This window comes from Sparus aurata, chromosome 16 (genome assembly GCF_900880675.1).
Source record: "Sparus aurata chromosome 16, fSpaAur1.1, whole genome shotgun sequence".
Classification (NCBI taxonomy): Eukaryota; Metazoa; Chordata; class Actinopteri; order Spariformes; family Sparidae; genus Sparus; species Sparus aurata.
This window is the reverse complement of record NC_044202.1, coordinates 19,410,072-19,423,677: the sequence shown is the minus strand read 5'-3', so window position 1 is coordinate 19,423,677 and position 13,606 is coordinate 19,410,072. Positions and strand designations below refer to the sequence as shown.

General features: G+C 40.7%; 2 protein-coding genes across 5 annotated transcripts; one reads left to right on the top strand and one right to left on the bottom strand.

Moving 5' to 3' along the window:
- The first annotated feature begins 462 nt into the window (after positions 1-462).
- On the top strand, positions 463-3,931 carry rsrp1 (arginine/serine-rich protein 1). Of its 4 annotated transcripts, none has more exons than XR_003980925.1 (5): positions 463-715; positions 1,214-1,766; positions 1,905-2,621; positions 2,888-3,467; positions 3,580-3,931. XR_003980925.1 is itself a non-coding variant. In XM_030391552.1 (5 exons), exons 2-5 carry the CDS (start codon positions 1,235-1,237, stop codon positions 3,727-3,729), a joined length of 936 nt encoding a protein of 311 aa, XP_030247412.1. In that variant the 5' UTR covers positions 464-715; positions 1,214-1,234; the 3' UTR covers positions 3,730-3,931. The 4 variants fall into 4 exon arrangements, 1 of the variants encoding a protein (XP_030247412.1); XR_003980924.1 differs by having other exon boundaries at positions 2,885-3,467; XR_003980923.1 differs by having other exon boundaries at positions 2,861-3,467.
- A 2,879-nt stretch (positions 3,932-6,810) lies between these two features.
- syf2 (SYF2 pre-mRNA-splicing factor) lies at positions 6,811-13,404 on the bottom strand. Its single transcript, XM_030392415.1, has 7 exons — positions 13,312-13,404; positions 12,899-12,997; positions 12,499-12,624; positions 10,134-10,251; positions 9,252-9,342; positions 8,594-8,692; positions 6,811-7,298 (listed from the first exon to the last, which is right to left on the bottom strand). The coding sequence occupies exons 1-7, from the start codon at positions 13,327-13,329 to the stop codon at positions 7,133-7,135; spliced, it is 717 nt and encodes a 238-aa protein (XP_030248275.1). The 5' UTR covers positions 13,330-13,404; the 3' UTR covers positions 6,811-7,132.
- Positions 13,405-13,606: the final 202 nt, after the last annotated feature.

Sequence of the window (13,606 nt, the reverse complement as noted above, 5' to 3'; positions counted from 1 at the left end):
TAGTCACACATAGAGGGCACTCGTTTTAAAGGTAGAACAATCTAATCTCTATCATAAACATCCATGAACAATTACTGTGTATGTGTTGTTGTTGCATGCAATCAGACACCAGGGTGGAGCTTGATGTCGCAAAATATGCATTTAGAACAGAAGTGGATCGTCGTGGATCCAAACATTTAGTTTTCTGCTGGTTTGCCAATCGGACTGAATTAATGAATCTTTTGAACAGCTTCGACATAATGTCAACGACTTGGTGTTGAATCGGCTTTATTTACTCCCAAATCCAGCTCCACACATTATCAGATAATGGCACATGCGGCAATGTCACTTTGGAGAATCGTGGAAGTTTAAATAAAGTAAAATGTCTCGCCCAGATCGAATCGATTCCTCTCATTTGTACCGAACAGAGCCACTCGGACAGTGAGTCATTCAAAAGAATCAGATCGTTCAGTGGAACACGTGACTGAAACGTTGCAGAAACGAGTCAAAACCAGTTAGTCCACCATTTACGGATTCGTTCTAGTGACAACGGCTGAACGCCCAACTTCGGGGAAGAAGCGCTTGCAGTTTCGTAAAAGATTTTACTTCAAACCACGAAATTTGAGTGTTTTGAGTTACAGTTTCTAAACTGTCATTTCTAAGTTTTTCGACCAGACTTTCTACATCGTTTTCATCGACGTTATCAGAACAAAGGTTTCAAGCTACAGTTGAGCTGGTAAGGAATTCATCGGCCATTACTGCAAATGTGTTTGTCAGTCTATTTTAACACGTATTTAAACGACTGCTTTTCTATTGATCGTTATTTGTAAATACTGATGCGTTGTTCATGTAACAGTATAATTATGTCAACATTAGTCCTAAACATAGGCGAAGGAATTGGATACGAAGTCTTTCATTGCTACAAAGCGTTAGCTCAAGCTAGTTAAGCTATTGTTAGCATGCGTCATCGTGGAAATTTCCAGTCCTTTCCAGACAGCTGTTGCAGTGACGTTGCTTTGCTCGCTAGGGGCAGCACTGAGAGCAGTGTTATGCAACAGGCTTACACAAAGCCACAAACAATGGCTCATATCATCAAGGCTTCTCTCTAAAAGCATTTATGACGCATTTGATTGCCAATTTGACTGCAAGGGGTCCGCTAATTTAAGGATTACTGTCAACTGTATAAAGTTAATCTCTGAAATATTTACACAGACTTTTGTTTGTCTCATTTCAGCTTTTAGCAGAAAACAAGACAATGGCCAAGGTGAAGGATTCACACTCTGAAATGGCCCAAGCTCGCCAGAGTGATGGCATCAATGTAATCTTTGATCAGGAGAGCTCTTCCTCCTCCTCCCGTTCCCACTCCCGCTCTAGAAGCCCCGGTGTCAGCAGCCGCTCCTCTGGTTCCGGTCGCCACAGAGGACGTGGTAGCTACAGGAGACGTTACAGGTCTTCATCATCTTCGTGCAGCAGGTCCTCCTCTCACTCCAGGTCCCGCTCTCACCCCCGGTGCCACAGACGGTCCTCCCGCTGTCGCTGTGACAACCATCACAGATATGGTCGTGGCCAGTACAGAGCCCACTCCCGCTCTTTGAGCCGGTCAGCCTCACCAGACAGATACTCAAGTCACAGACAGTACAGGTCACGCTCCAGGTCCAGTCGCCAGACCAGGCACGGGAGAGATGTGAGCAGTTTAAGATACAGATCGTCCCGTTCTTCATCCAGAGCCAACAGGAGCCGCTCAAAGTCCAGAGCCTCAACACACTCTGTCAGTTTGAGTTTAGATGGTAAGTTGATTGGATAAAATAAGGGAATGGTATTTAATGTAATTGTATTTATTGCCGAGGGAGGCAGACTTCGAAGTTGACTGAAATGTTGTTCTGCAAATGTTAAATCTTCTCTCAAAACTTGGTTGTGTTCCCCAGATAAAATGGAATTCCTCAACGCTGCAAAGGTCAAGGCTGTGAAGATCCCAGAAAAGGAGAAGCTGGAACTCCTGGAGAGTGTGAAACCGATCCTGTCAGAGCAGTCAGAGGAGTCCAGACAGAGTTCACCAGATACATGGGTGAGACATGACGCTGATGAAAGGACTCCATCAAAGGTGGGTGTTTGGGAATGGCTGTCAGTTTCACATTGGACACATTGCACACTAAAGATAAGACTTTGTCAGGAATTCAAAATAAAGGCCTAGAAATATAAATTTTTCTATCTTGGACTAGATGCGAAGACAAGGCAAGAGGTGTTGAGCATGTTGGGGATGGCTAAAATATTTTCCATACCACCTTTACGTAGTTATGCACAGATTATAGCTATATTCTTTTTCAAGACATGGGGTAATGGACTTTCACATCTTTTGCTATACAGGAAGAACATTATTTTATATAAAATTTAATCCCAATTGTTGGACTATTTTATCAATAAGTGTCATCAAATACACTGTATATCCAGCAAAGTCTATTTTTATGCCTGAGGTCTGTGTTGTGTTGAATCTCCTGTCTTGTGTTAACCTTTGGACCCCTGAGGGAAGACACATACTCTCTGTATTTATTCCTGTCTTCATAGATAACATGACAGTGGTCTTCTTCACTCATCGGCACCTGGGATTAAAGGGCTGTCATGTGACTTGGGTGACGACAATATGTGTATGCGTTGAAGTTTAATTGACAACTCTTGTAATATTGACAATGTTTAGTTTATCAACCAGTATTGCAAGTAAAACCACACATATGTAGATGAATTGCATTTAGACATGATGCACACAGTTCATACAAATGCTAATATCACACATAATGATCAAGCCATTCAGATGTTCTATTGCAGTGACTCCCAATTCATATAGGCTTATAGAATTTTTACATGACAAATGTATTTATGCTTGCAGTTGAAATGGGTCGTTGTTATTTAGCAGAGTCTGCCACTCGCTGATGGAGCGCAGGCGTGTGGACTGCGTTGTAGTGACTATTCCTGTCGAGAGCTAAAAACAGATGAAGAACTCCTCTCCTTTTGCCAAAGATAAGTTGGTACACGGGCGGTGTGCTGAGGGGCTGGGAAACCTACGTCACCATCATTCTGCCACTTTAGACAGAGAAGACATCCTTTTTACTTCATTTTGTTGGCTTTATTTTTGTCTTATTCTTTCAAGGCCTGTTTCTTGAAGCACTCATGTAATGGAGCCTAGCCTTTGACAGTAGTATGTGGGGAGGGGGGGGGGGGGTGTGCTGCAGTTTGTTGAAGCTAATACTTTATTATGCAATAGATGTACTCTTGATACATATTTATATATATTGGCAGTGGAAGCTATATACCATCTATATGAACTTCACAAACTGTCAAAGCTCACCTTTTTATAAATGAACAATGAGTGTTATGAACATCTCTAACTGTCTGATATTCTTGTCTTTTTGAAACAGAGCGATGAGGTGGAGCCTGATGATATGACCAGCCCAAAGATGTCCCCAACAAGGAAAATAATCTCTTTCAGCATCAATGTAAGAGACTTAAATTTAACATTCTTTTTCCCTCGAACACTGCTTTAATTAACCTGAACATATATTGATGTGCTCTAACATCTGTTTTTCTCTCCTAATCTTGTCCTATCAGAATTCTGTGGCCAAACCAACGGCAGCCGCTCCATCTTCTGCTAAGGTAACACCAAGAGTGGACATCTATGAAAGCAGGAAGCCCTATGGCCACTGGGTTCCAGTCAAAACAGGCCATAACTCACGCAAACGCACACTCGCCATACTATAGTGTGTGGCAGAATACATGGACACTGTTGATACTGTAAATATTTTGTACATATCACATATTTTTTTTTCATGGCCGTTTTCTTTCAGATGTTAAAGAGTTTTAAGTGACACGAAAGTGGAGAATTCGTTCAGGTGGGATTCTTTTTTTCCCTTTTGTATGGTGCTGTTCATTGATTCAATAAAGATATTTATTTAATAAAAAAGTGATTGTTTCTCTGTTTTTGTAACTAGTCTTGTAAAGTACTGATGCACTCAGTGACTCCATATTGGGCCTTGAAAAGGTGTTCAGGAAGAAGCTTTGATTGGGAGTTACGGTTATCAAATTAGAAGGTTTCAGAGCTTCCAATAATGACTGCAATTACCCATGTAGACAAAGTTTTGACTTGCAATATCAATGTAAATTATTCCTACACGAATTCCCTTTCAGTACTTTTTAGTGCAACCTAATGCTGTTATCATACAGGGTACACAAATGATGGAGAATAAATGCACAACTCTGCAACTGAATGCATGAGAAATGATAACTCCATACTCATTACTGAAGTAAAACATTTACAGGGGTGTATGGTAGTGCCAACCAAAATCAAACCTTTTGCGATGCAATATTTGTATTTGGAATAAGGGCAAACAACACTGGTGATGAGTAAATAGCCACAGTAGTGAGTATATTGGTAACAACTATTGCACTGTAAAAGATTATCTTCTGTTTAAGGGTCATGTCCAACAGCCGGATGTTTGCATTCCCCATGTCTGACCTGTGAAGCTCAGCGTTCAAATCTGTAATAAACAATAATACAAAAGCACTGGGAGGAAAAAAGCACCATGTTAATGTAAAAGAAGGCTGGCAATTTGATTTTGGAGATGCCCTCTGCTTTACCAGCCCAAGTTAAAACTTTGTAATCACATTGGAGGGTTTTGGTGCTTACCAACAGACATAACTGAAGTTGATGATCGAATGTCTGCCAATTGAATAAGTCTGTAGTACAGGATGTGTACTTTCCAGGATGTTGCATCTGACAAGCACATGGATGATCAAGTAAACATGAAAAATTATTACAAGTCATGCAATTTCATATAATGACCACAAGGTGTCAGTATTATATGACTTAATGTCTGTACATGGGTAATATTTCTTTTGGGAGATTTTTAGGACAGGTTGGCTGGTTTCAGACCTCATAATCACCTCCAACATGTGCTTGGTGACTTTAATGTGGTTACAGTGATAAACAAAAAAAAAAGAAATTCACATAGATAACCAGCTAGTTGACGACGGTGTTCTAAAAGTAGATGCAATACTGCTGTATTACAGTTCAGAAGTGTTTTCAAAAACATACTTTTCAATCACAATTCCACAGCAGAGCCACACTGTTGTTCACTATTTGTAGTTCTCTCGGCATGAGCGTCAGCCATTTCATGAAGGGAATTTTGACATCGAACAGCAGAGAAAGAACTGGTGTATAAAAAAAAACAAGAAATGGCTGAATTTCCTTTAGCTTCAAGGTCCTGGTTAGTGCATAACTGTGCTTATTGAGACACCTGAATGGAACAGGGCCACGTAAATGTGTTTATCAACAATCCCGCTTTTCCCACAATGAGAAGTCGAGGTGTCTTCTGTGTAAAACACCTGTAATATTGTATCAGTCATTATCTTGGATTCACAGCCACACAAACAACTCTTTTTTTGCCACTTGAAGTCAGATTATCACCAACCATCCATCACCATCGGCTGTCTGCTTACACAGGATTTAAACATGCCCCTTCTTGAGTATCTTGATGTATCCTGCTGTTGTGTCGGCTGAGCTTCTTACCCTAAAGCTGGCGGGTTTTTTCATCTTCCCGGCCTCTTGGCATATGTTAAGACTACTGTTGAATTCTTGCCAGACGGTAACCTCTATGGGATGAGATACCTATCTGTTGAGGTGATAAATTTCAGTCCGCCCCGAAGACCTTTCAGGCTGATATTAAGATATATGTTGCAATCTGTTGTAATAAAGAAAGCTCACATCACAGTTCCGAACATGTCTGAGTGGCAGACAGCATGTCTCTGGCTGTAAACTGGCCTGTAATCCTGATTCATTACCCTGTTAGAAGATAAAACATTAAAATACCTAACGCAGTGAGGTTAGATCAAGAGAGATATGACAGCAAGGAAAAAAGCACTGTTCACTTGATATATAATAACATGCACAGTTACAAATCATAGACGACAGGCAGGTTCATCTTGTGGAGCCATCACATGCGTGTATGCTTTGTTAATAATTTTAGGATTTTTAAAGAGTTGTCACCAATTAGTCACTTTCAGGCTTCTTGCTTCTGTGGAAAATCTCGACTGCTGACATTCATTTTTATTTATCCTTCAACTTTCTTCTTGACTGGGCTTAAGATGAGCCTGTTTTGCTTCACAGGGAAGTCGCTAACTGGCAGTTGGCCGTGAAAGAATTAAAGATGTCACAGTGGATTTATGGCGTGTTGTTCCAAGTCAATAACCTCAAGCTAATCAGATAAGACTACAAAAATATCACAATCATAAACCCGAGCACTTAATCCACCCGGAGTCGGCTATCAAAGCCCTCTCCTACCATTCATCAGCAAGACATAAACAACTCGTCTCTGCACACCATCTGTAGAGTACTTCCCCTAAAAATTAAGTCTGCGTGGTTCACCGGTACAACACAATATAATAATGAACTTGAAGTCAACTCAATGCTGGTCAGCCTTTGCCTACATAAAACAATGCCCTGTTGAGGGAGCAACACCCCCATGGTGAGCTCAGTAACAGGAGACATGGGAACCCATTTTCACATCTTCTCCGGTCACAAGGCTCTCCTGCTTGTGTCGCAGCCCTGGGGCTAATTGGTTAAAGTGAGATGCCGGTGATAATAATAAATAAATTCAATTGCTCAATTGTTGGTCCTTATCTCTTGTGTGCACCTACACTCCAACATTCTTTTGGCTGGCATCTACTGCCAGACATGCCCCGAGGGTTTGATGGTTTTGATGGTGGCTCATTCTCACGCTCACAACCCCTCCGTCATGAGACCACACGCAGTAAACCAACAGAGAAACCGACAAGCGTGCAAGATAACTGGGTAATTGTGAGTGGTTTATTTAAAAATAAAGAATAAGAAGAATCATAACAGTGTTGTTTTTATGTCTAATACTGTACAAAGAACACCACGGGTTACATATTTTACAGAAAATTTAATTATCTTTCAAACCTCAGCATGATATATGAAAAAAAAACTAAACAAAACAACACTGCCTTTTTATTACAAAAGCTCATTTCAGAATGCCAACACTCTTGGTATGCAGCAAGTCCAGAGAAGAAAAAGATGCATCCAAGACTCCTCAATAAAGACAAAAAGCTCAAACAGCGAACATGTCTGCTGAGGTGAATGGATCCACTAGACTGCTGTGCCTCTCTCCAAGTTTTGTTTGATCTCTGCTGTGTATTTTCCGTAGAAACGCTCTGCCTTCTTGTTGAACTTGGCGTTCCTCTCGTTAATGTAGTCGATGTCTGCGTCGTCATTGTAGGCCCTGCGTCTGCTGTACTTGGCCCGCTTCTCGATCCTGACAATCGCAAATAAAAGCAGCTTAGGGAGGATTTCATAAACCAGTATGGCCTCTATCCATGGCATATCCAATAACAATAATTGGCTACAGGCAATAATTTTGGGGCGCGATGGAAAACCCAACACAGACATACATACTCTGAGGAAAATACTGTCAATTTGTGAGCTCCCAGTCTTTGATTCACTGAGTCTTCAAAGCATTGTTGTGCGTCATACCCTGGCAGCTGAATCCTTGTCTAATGCCCCACAGTTGCATCTCTAACACAAGTCTTAGACTGTTTTAAATATAGAACAGTTCAGGGAAAGACCAGGGAAATCACAGGTGTGAGGGACATCAGCACTGCACTCTTTGAAGAAGCAGTCTTTTAAATGTATGGGAAACTAAAAAGGTACCACTTGATCCCCGTTTTGTCTTTATAATCGCCTCTTTTTAGGCGTTTATAAAGCTTTGCTGACCATTTATCCAGACTCGCAAATATGATATGGACTATTTATTCTATGGTCATTGGCACAGTCATTGCCATTGTCTGACCAGGACCCTGAGAAATATTACAGTTAAACCCCAAAATCAAAAATACACATTCTTCTTCTTACCTGGAGGGCTTTTTTAATGTTTTTTTTTGAGATATCGACAAACCTTCTCTCCAATGTCATGGTACCAGATGGCACTTGCAAAAAAACCCCCCAAAAAACTCAACAGTGATGTCTTTATCCACAAATCATGATCTGGTTAATCAAGATAATCTACAGACTTTTTCTGTGAGTAGTGTCCTATAGGAATTATTTTCTTTCTACTAAAATACAACCAGAAACCATACCACCACACAGAAGGACATGTGCATCTCCTCACTGATCTCATCATTTTCAGTGACGCGGTTGGTTGGTGTAGTTCCGAGGAAAGACGATAGCGCCTCCATTAAATTGCTCACAACAAGGTCTGTGGATCATCTCGACTAACCTGGTCATGATTTCTAGAAAGAGACATTGCTTTGAACTTTTTCAAATGTACTTTTTATGTACCACTTTATTTGAGACAAACATTTAGACTGACACATTTAGTCAGATCATACACACCCTGGTTCACACAAAACTCCCCCCACTTCAAATGGGCAAAAAAGGTCACAAACTCATCCGTACATAATTTGTCAAATCTGAGATAGTGTCATATGACCAAACACATTTGAACAGTACGTTTCTGGTGCGCTAGTGCTGATGAAAGCAAGATACATCAATGGACAGTCAGGACAGGGTATGGCATCATTCTTCTCCTGCGTGTTTGTGAGTGGGACTTACTGTTTCTCAACATCTTCCACCATGCGGTCAATGCCCTCCTTTGTAGGGACATGGGTGCCATGGATCAGACTATTGGATGTGGGGTGGAAGTCCTCACCGCTGTGAAGCACCAGCAAAGGAATTATGAATGCATAACCACAGATAACAAGCGTTTCAACATGCTTATACTGACTTTTCTATTCCATCATTGTGATTATGGTTCCCCTAATGAGCGAGGATTTGGTTTCAGGGCAAAATGTGCCGGTGCATCCTTCACGGTTCTGCATGCGTCAGCCTTTAAGGGCAAAAAAAAAAACCTGCAGGCGGTGAACTTTTTGTCTGCCTTAGCGTGCAGGCACTATATAATCTCTGATTTATTCTAGGAGTTGGCAGCTATATGTCAACACTAACCCCTGGGCAAATGACGAGGTTACAAGTCATCATATAGAAAATGCTTTGTGCACATGTGATGGCTGAATCCTATGATGATTATGCCAAACAAATTGTTGCAATTTATTTTACTTGACTAAAAATGTCACAGTTACACTTTTAACAGCAGAGACATCCTGATGTATAATGGCTCTGTAAATGGAAATGCACCAAAAAACTGCTTATGATGAGTTGTCTCTCTGTACAGTACAGACACAGAAAAGAAAGATGGGAGAGCAGCTTTACTCACCATTCTTCCCTCTGCTTCTCATAGCTCTCCATGTCTGGTCTGATTTGCTTGGTGAGCCTTTGGTACTGTCGCAATTGGGCCTCTGCATAACCTGCAGTTCATTGTGTGAGACAGAGAGAATTTTTTCTGACTGAGTTATAATTACCGGAACAAACACCAAGCAGGCACGAGGCTCAGCAACACAACCTGCGGCTGGTTAAGAGGGGGATGAAGAGGCAGCTCTCTTCCTCCCTTCCTCTCTTGAAGCCCCTCTGGTGATAATTTTCTGCCCAGAGGTTTTAATTCAGACGAGGTTTTGATGCAACACATGGCAGCCATATTTAGGAGACACAGCAAGTCTTGTCGTCGGTAATACAAATTGGGATGATTAATATCCCAAGGGGTTCTTACATGCAACCAGCTCTATACAACGTGTGTGTGTGTGTGTGTGTGTGTTGTATAGGGGGAAAAATAATACAAATGATTGGATAGTCATTGCAACATAAAAAAAGTGAAGGGGTCTGAATCCTTTCTGAATGCACTGTAACATTCGTTTTGTTGATGTCCAGGCTCAAGTTCAAGTTCATACTTGCCAATGATGCAAACAATGATATATGTGGCTATCTATGACATCATTTCCAGACATCAATTCATGCCGCTCCTTACATTAACACTGACAATGGAGTTTGGAGATTGTTACGTGTTAGTGTTAAAATGTCAAGAAATACAGGATTATGAGTGGACGGTGCCTTAGACCAAAAAAACCTTAAAGAAACAAGGGAACAGCTCAACTTGAACGATACATTATTAACCAATTAATTCCAACTTGGCATGTCTCACACCCTGTGAACCAAAAGCAACCAACGGGTACACTGCAACGATCTATGTCTGTCTGTCACCAACCTGCGAATCCTGTGTCTGGATTCTTCTTCTTCTTCTTCCTCTCCCACCGCTCTGCATCGTCAGCAGTGATTTCCAACAGTTTCACTCTGTCATAGTCCTCCCCTCTGTCAGCACAAGCCTAAAAGTCAAATGTTTGTTTTGTTAATAAACACAGAAGAGACCTCAATGCATCAGACTCGTTCATTTGATATTTCATGAGTAAACTTTCCCTGGGCTGAGTTAGTGGGAAAATTCAAGATGTAATGGTGGATATATTTAGGTTCTCCAGGAGCCCCCACTGAATCACTATCATCATTCTCTAAAAGGGAGCACTAACATAACATCTAGGCTAGTGTATATAGGTACCAGAGAGCCACAGGTATAAGGCAATTACACAGTGCAGGAGGGGTCAAACAAATCCCAGCCACATGGAGGTTGATGCACTGTGAAGTAGTTTGGTGATCCACTAGTCATGCTCTTAACTAAACTAGACTAAAGCCAAATCCTGAACTAAATATTTCACGCGGGGAATCAGTAAACCAATACAACACTTTCATTAGTGAGTGCAGTATTACTTAATCAAAACAACTATTTCCCCTAAATGCCTATAAGCTTGAGCAAACGTTTAATTGATCTAATCATTATAATATAATCATTTTATGGTACTTCAGCTTCGACACAAGAATGTCAATTTGGGACACAAGTTATATTAGAGACAAATATGTCAAGACGACAAAGTCTACAGACATGCTAGTTAATAATGACACTGAAACACTGTCTGATCTCTGCTTTAAGTAACCGTAAATCCTGACATCTGACAGGCATGAGGGATAGGCCTGATTTTATTTTATTCTATTTATTCATTTATCCATTTATATTAGGGGTGTAACGATTCATCTACTACACTGATGAATCAATTTATATTCCTACGATCCAACTACATCGATCTGTGCTCGGCAAATTGGCCTTCCAGGCGACATATATCGATTAAAAATCTTTTGAAATGGTAAAGAATTGATTCTATCGATACTAGGAAATTGCACATTGGATTTAAGCATGGCAAACTTTAAGGATGTGTGGTTTTTTTGTACTTTTAACGATAAAGACACGGTAAACGTTACTCAGTTCTGCCTGCCTGTCTATGACGTCATCAGCACGCGCCGGCAGCAGCGCAAATCTTAGAACAACAACAAAGCGCAGCATGGCGGATGGCAGAGGAGACGGCGAGCGTGTGTGGAAACACTCTGGCTTTTGCAAAGACGGAGATGTCCTAATTAAGTCGCTTGCTGTTTGTAGAATATGTAAAAGCCAAGTAAAAAAACACGGCAACACGACTTATCTCTCCAACCACCTTCTACATGGGATTTCACACAACGCAGACCATCCAGGCCCCTCATGCAGCGTTACTGCTGCAGCAGTGCAAGGTAACGTCAGCTCTGCAGAATGTCGGTTGCACTCTGTTTTTGGTATTACTAATGTACTCTTTTTATGTTGTAAACAGCAGAAGTAGCAGGTACACCTACTGTCACTTCAACCCGAAGAAATGTTGGTTGCACTTACTGTACTCTTTTTATATTGAAAATAAGAGCAGAAAAGGTTAACCTTCTGGTTGCACTTCCTTCAAATTAAAGGTTAATACATTTGCCATTAATTGTTGTTGACTTGTTTATATCCATTATTAATTTAAACCTGATTCCCTTAGAAGAAACAACAGGGATCTAGGAAACTTCACCTGTACTGTCCTGTATCCAGGTATTTATTTCACAGTCACACTGGGTAATTTTTTTGGCTAAAAAGTTACTGAATCGATTTCAAGTCACTGAATCGTACTGGATCGTATCGTTTTAAATGAACCAAGATCATCCTTGAATCGGCAACCACGAATCATGATACGAATCGAATTGTTGTTAAAATCGTTACACCCCTAATTTATATTGATAGACAGATGAGAGCGAGAGAAATATAATGATGATGATGTTATATCTGATAAATAGAGCTGAAAATAAGTAGTAGAGGAAGAACACGGACATCGCACAGTTGTCGCAATCAAACTGTTGTACCAGTGTAAAGCAACCCAGTGCAGGCTACAGAACCAACACAATGCTTTTGCAATTTGTAAGACATGTTCTGCAAGGGTTTCAGAGAGGAGGGAATAAGTCTACTACATCTTAGCTTTCCTGACCCTCCGGTGTGCATAAATGGCAGGTTAAAATACAAATGTGAATGTATTGGTCTATCTGATCAGTACTGGCCATGAAAGGCAGTTTGTTATCAGTCAAAAAAAAGAAATACTGCTTCTGTATTCTCGCAATCAGATCAGCGACATGTTCTCATCATGCTGAATATGCACAGTATCATAGAGTTCATGGATATTATGCTCAAATACCTTTTTCTTCTGATCTTCAGCAAGCTCCCACTCCAGCCTGGCTTTCTTAGCCTCCCAGTTGGAAGGGAGTTTCAGTCTCTTGTCCTCCTCCACAACCTCCTGGTGATTGAGTTTGCGTGCTTCATTCTGCAGTAGAAAATAGCACAGGTTGACATACTGAACGAGCAACTGGATGCGAGTGGGTCGAACAGAAATCCACACCTTATTACTTGGGCCAGACAGTGTGTGTGGGCATGATTATTTCTCTGAATCAAAACATGTATTTCTTGAACTGCTGCTTGTATCAAAAGGTGTGTTTCACAGCTGCGCAACCCTTGACACCACGACACAGAGAAAAGTCTTAGTAATGACACTAGAATACACCATTTTCTCTCTATAACGAAAATATGAAACGACTTACCCGTTTGAAATGTAACTCTCGAAATTTCCGCAGTCTCGCCTCTCTCTTCTCGGACGTTGCCGTTTCCGTTGGTTCCTCTTCGGTGGCTGTAACAGACTCCTGAAAATACCGTCAGTTAACATTACCACCATGAAATACGATTTAAGTATAACACAGACAAGAAAGTAAGATGTATCTGCCAGAAACAGACAGCAAAGGGAAGGAAAGCGATGCCCCGAGCTAACATAGCAATATCTAACGTCGGTTAGCTTAGCACAACAACACGAGATTGTAAACAACCAGCAGGAGACAGAAACACGTTCACCGCCGGCAAAATAAAGTCATCGCGGTCATGGCATTCAATTAACAGACAGTAATCTGCCGCAACACCAACTACCTTATTTGACATTAAATAAATCCAGGAAAGTACTGACCTCACTACAGGACGCCATTGTTGTGCTAGCGTTACAAGAAGGAAGAAGACAGGAAGTGTGATGTTCAGACCGGATATTACGCAGAAGAATCACTTCACCATGTAGATTTTTTCTTTTATGAGGTCATTAAGGACTCTGTTATGGATGTTCTTGAAACATATAATAATAATAATAATAATAATAATGATAATAATGATAATAATGATAATAATAATAATAATAATAATAATAAATTTTCTAATCTTGCCTACTATTCCTTTCTTTAAATTTCAGAAATACATAACTGGAACTGAAG

Coding starts and splice junctions, on each gene's coding strand:
- syf2 (XM_030392415.1), bottom strand. Junction 12,625..12,898: donor GAGAGTTACATTTCAAACGG/GTAAGTCGTTTC, acceptor TTTCTACTGCAG/AATGAAGCACGCAAACTCAA. Junction 10,252..12,498: donor CTGAAGATCAGAAGAAAAAG/GTATTTGAGCAT, acceptor TTTGACTTTTAG/GCTTGTGCTGACAGAGGGGA.
- rsrp1 (XM_030391552.1), top strand. CDS start 1,235: ATGGCCAAGGTGAAGGATTCACACTCTGAAATGGCCCAAGCTCGCCAG. Junction 1,767..1,904: donor TGTCAGTTTGAGTTTAGATG/GTAAGTTGATTG, acceptor TGTGTTCCCCAG/ATAAAATGGAATTCCTCAAC. Junction 2,081..3,389: donor ATGAAAGGACTCCATCAAAG/GTGGGTGTTTGG, acceptor TTTTTGAAACAG/AGCGATGAGGTGGAGCCTGA.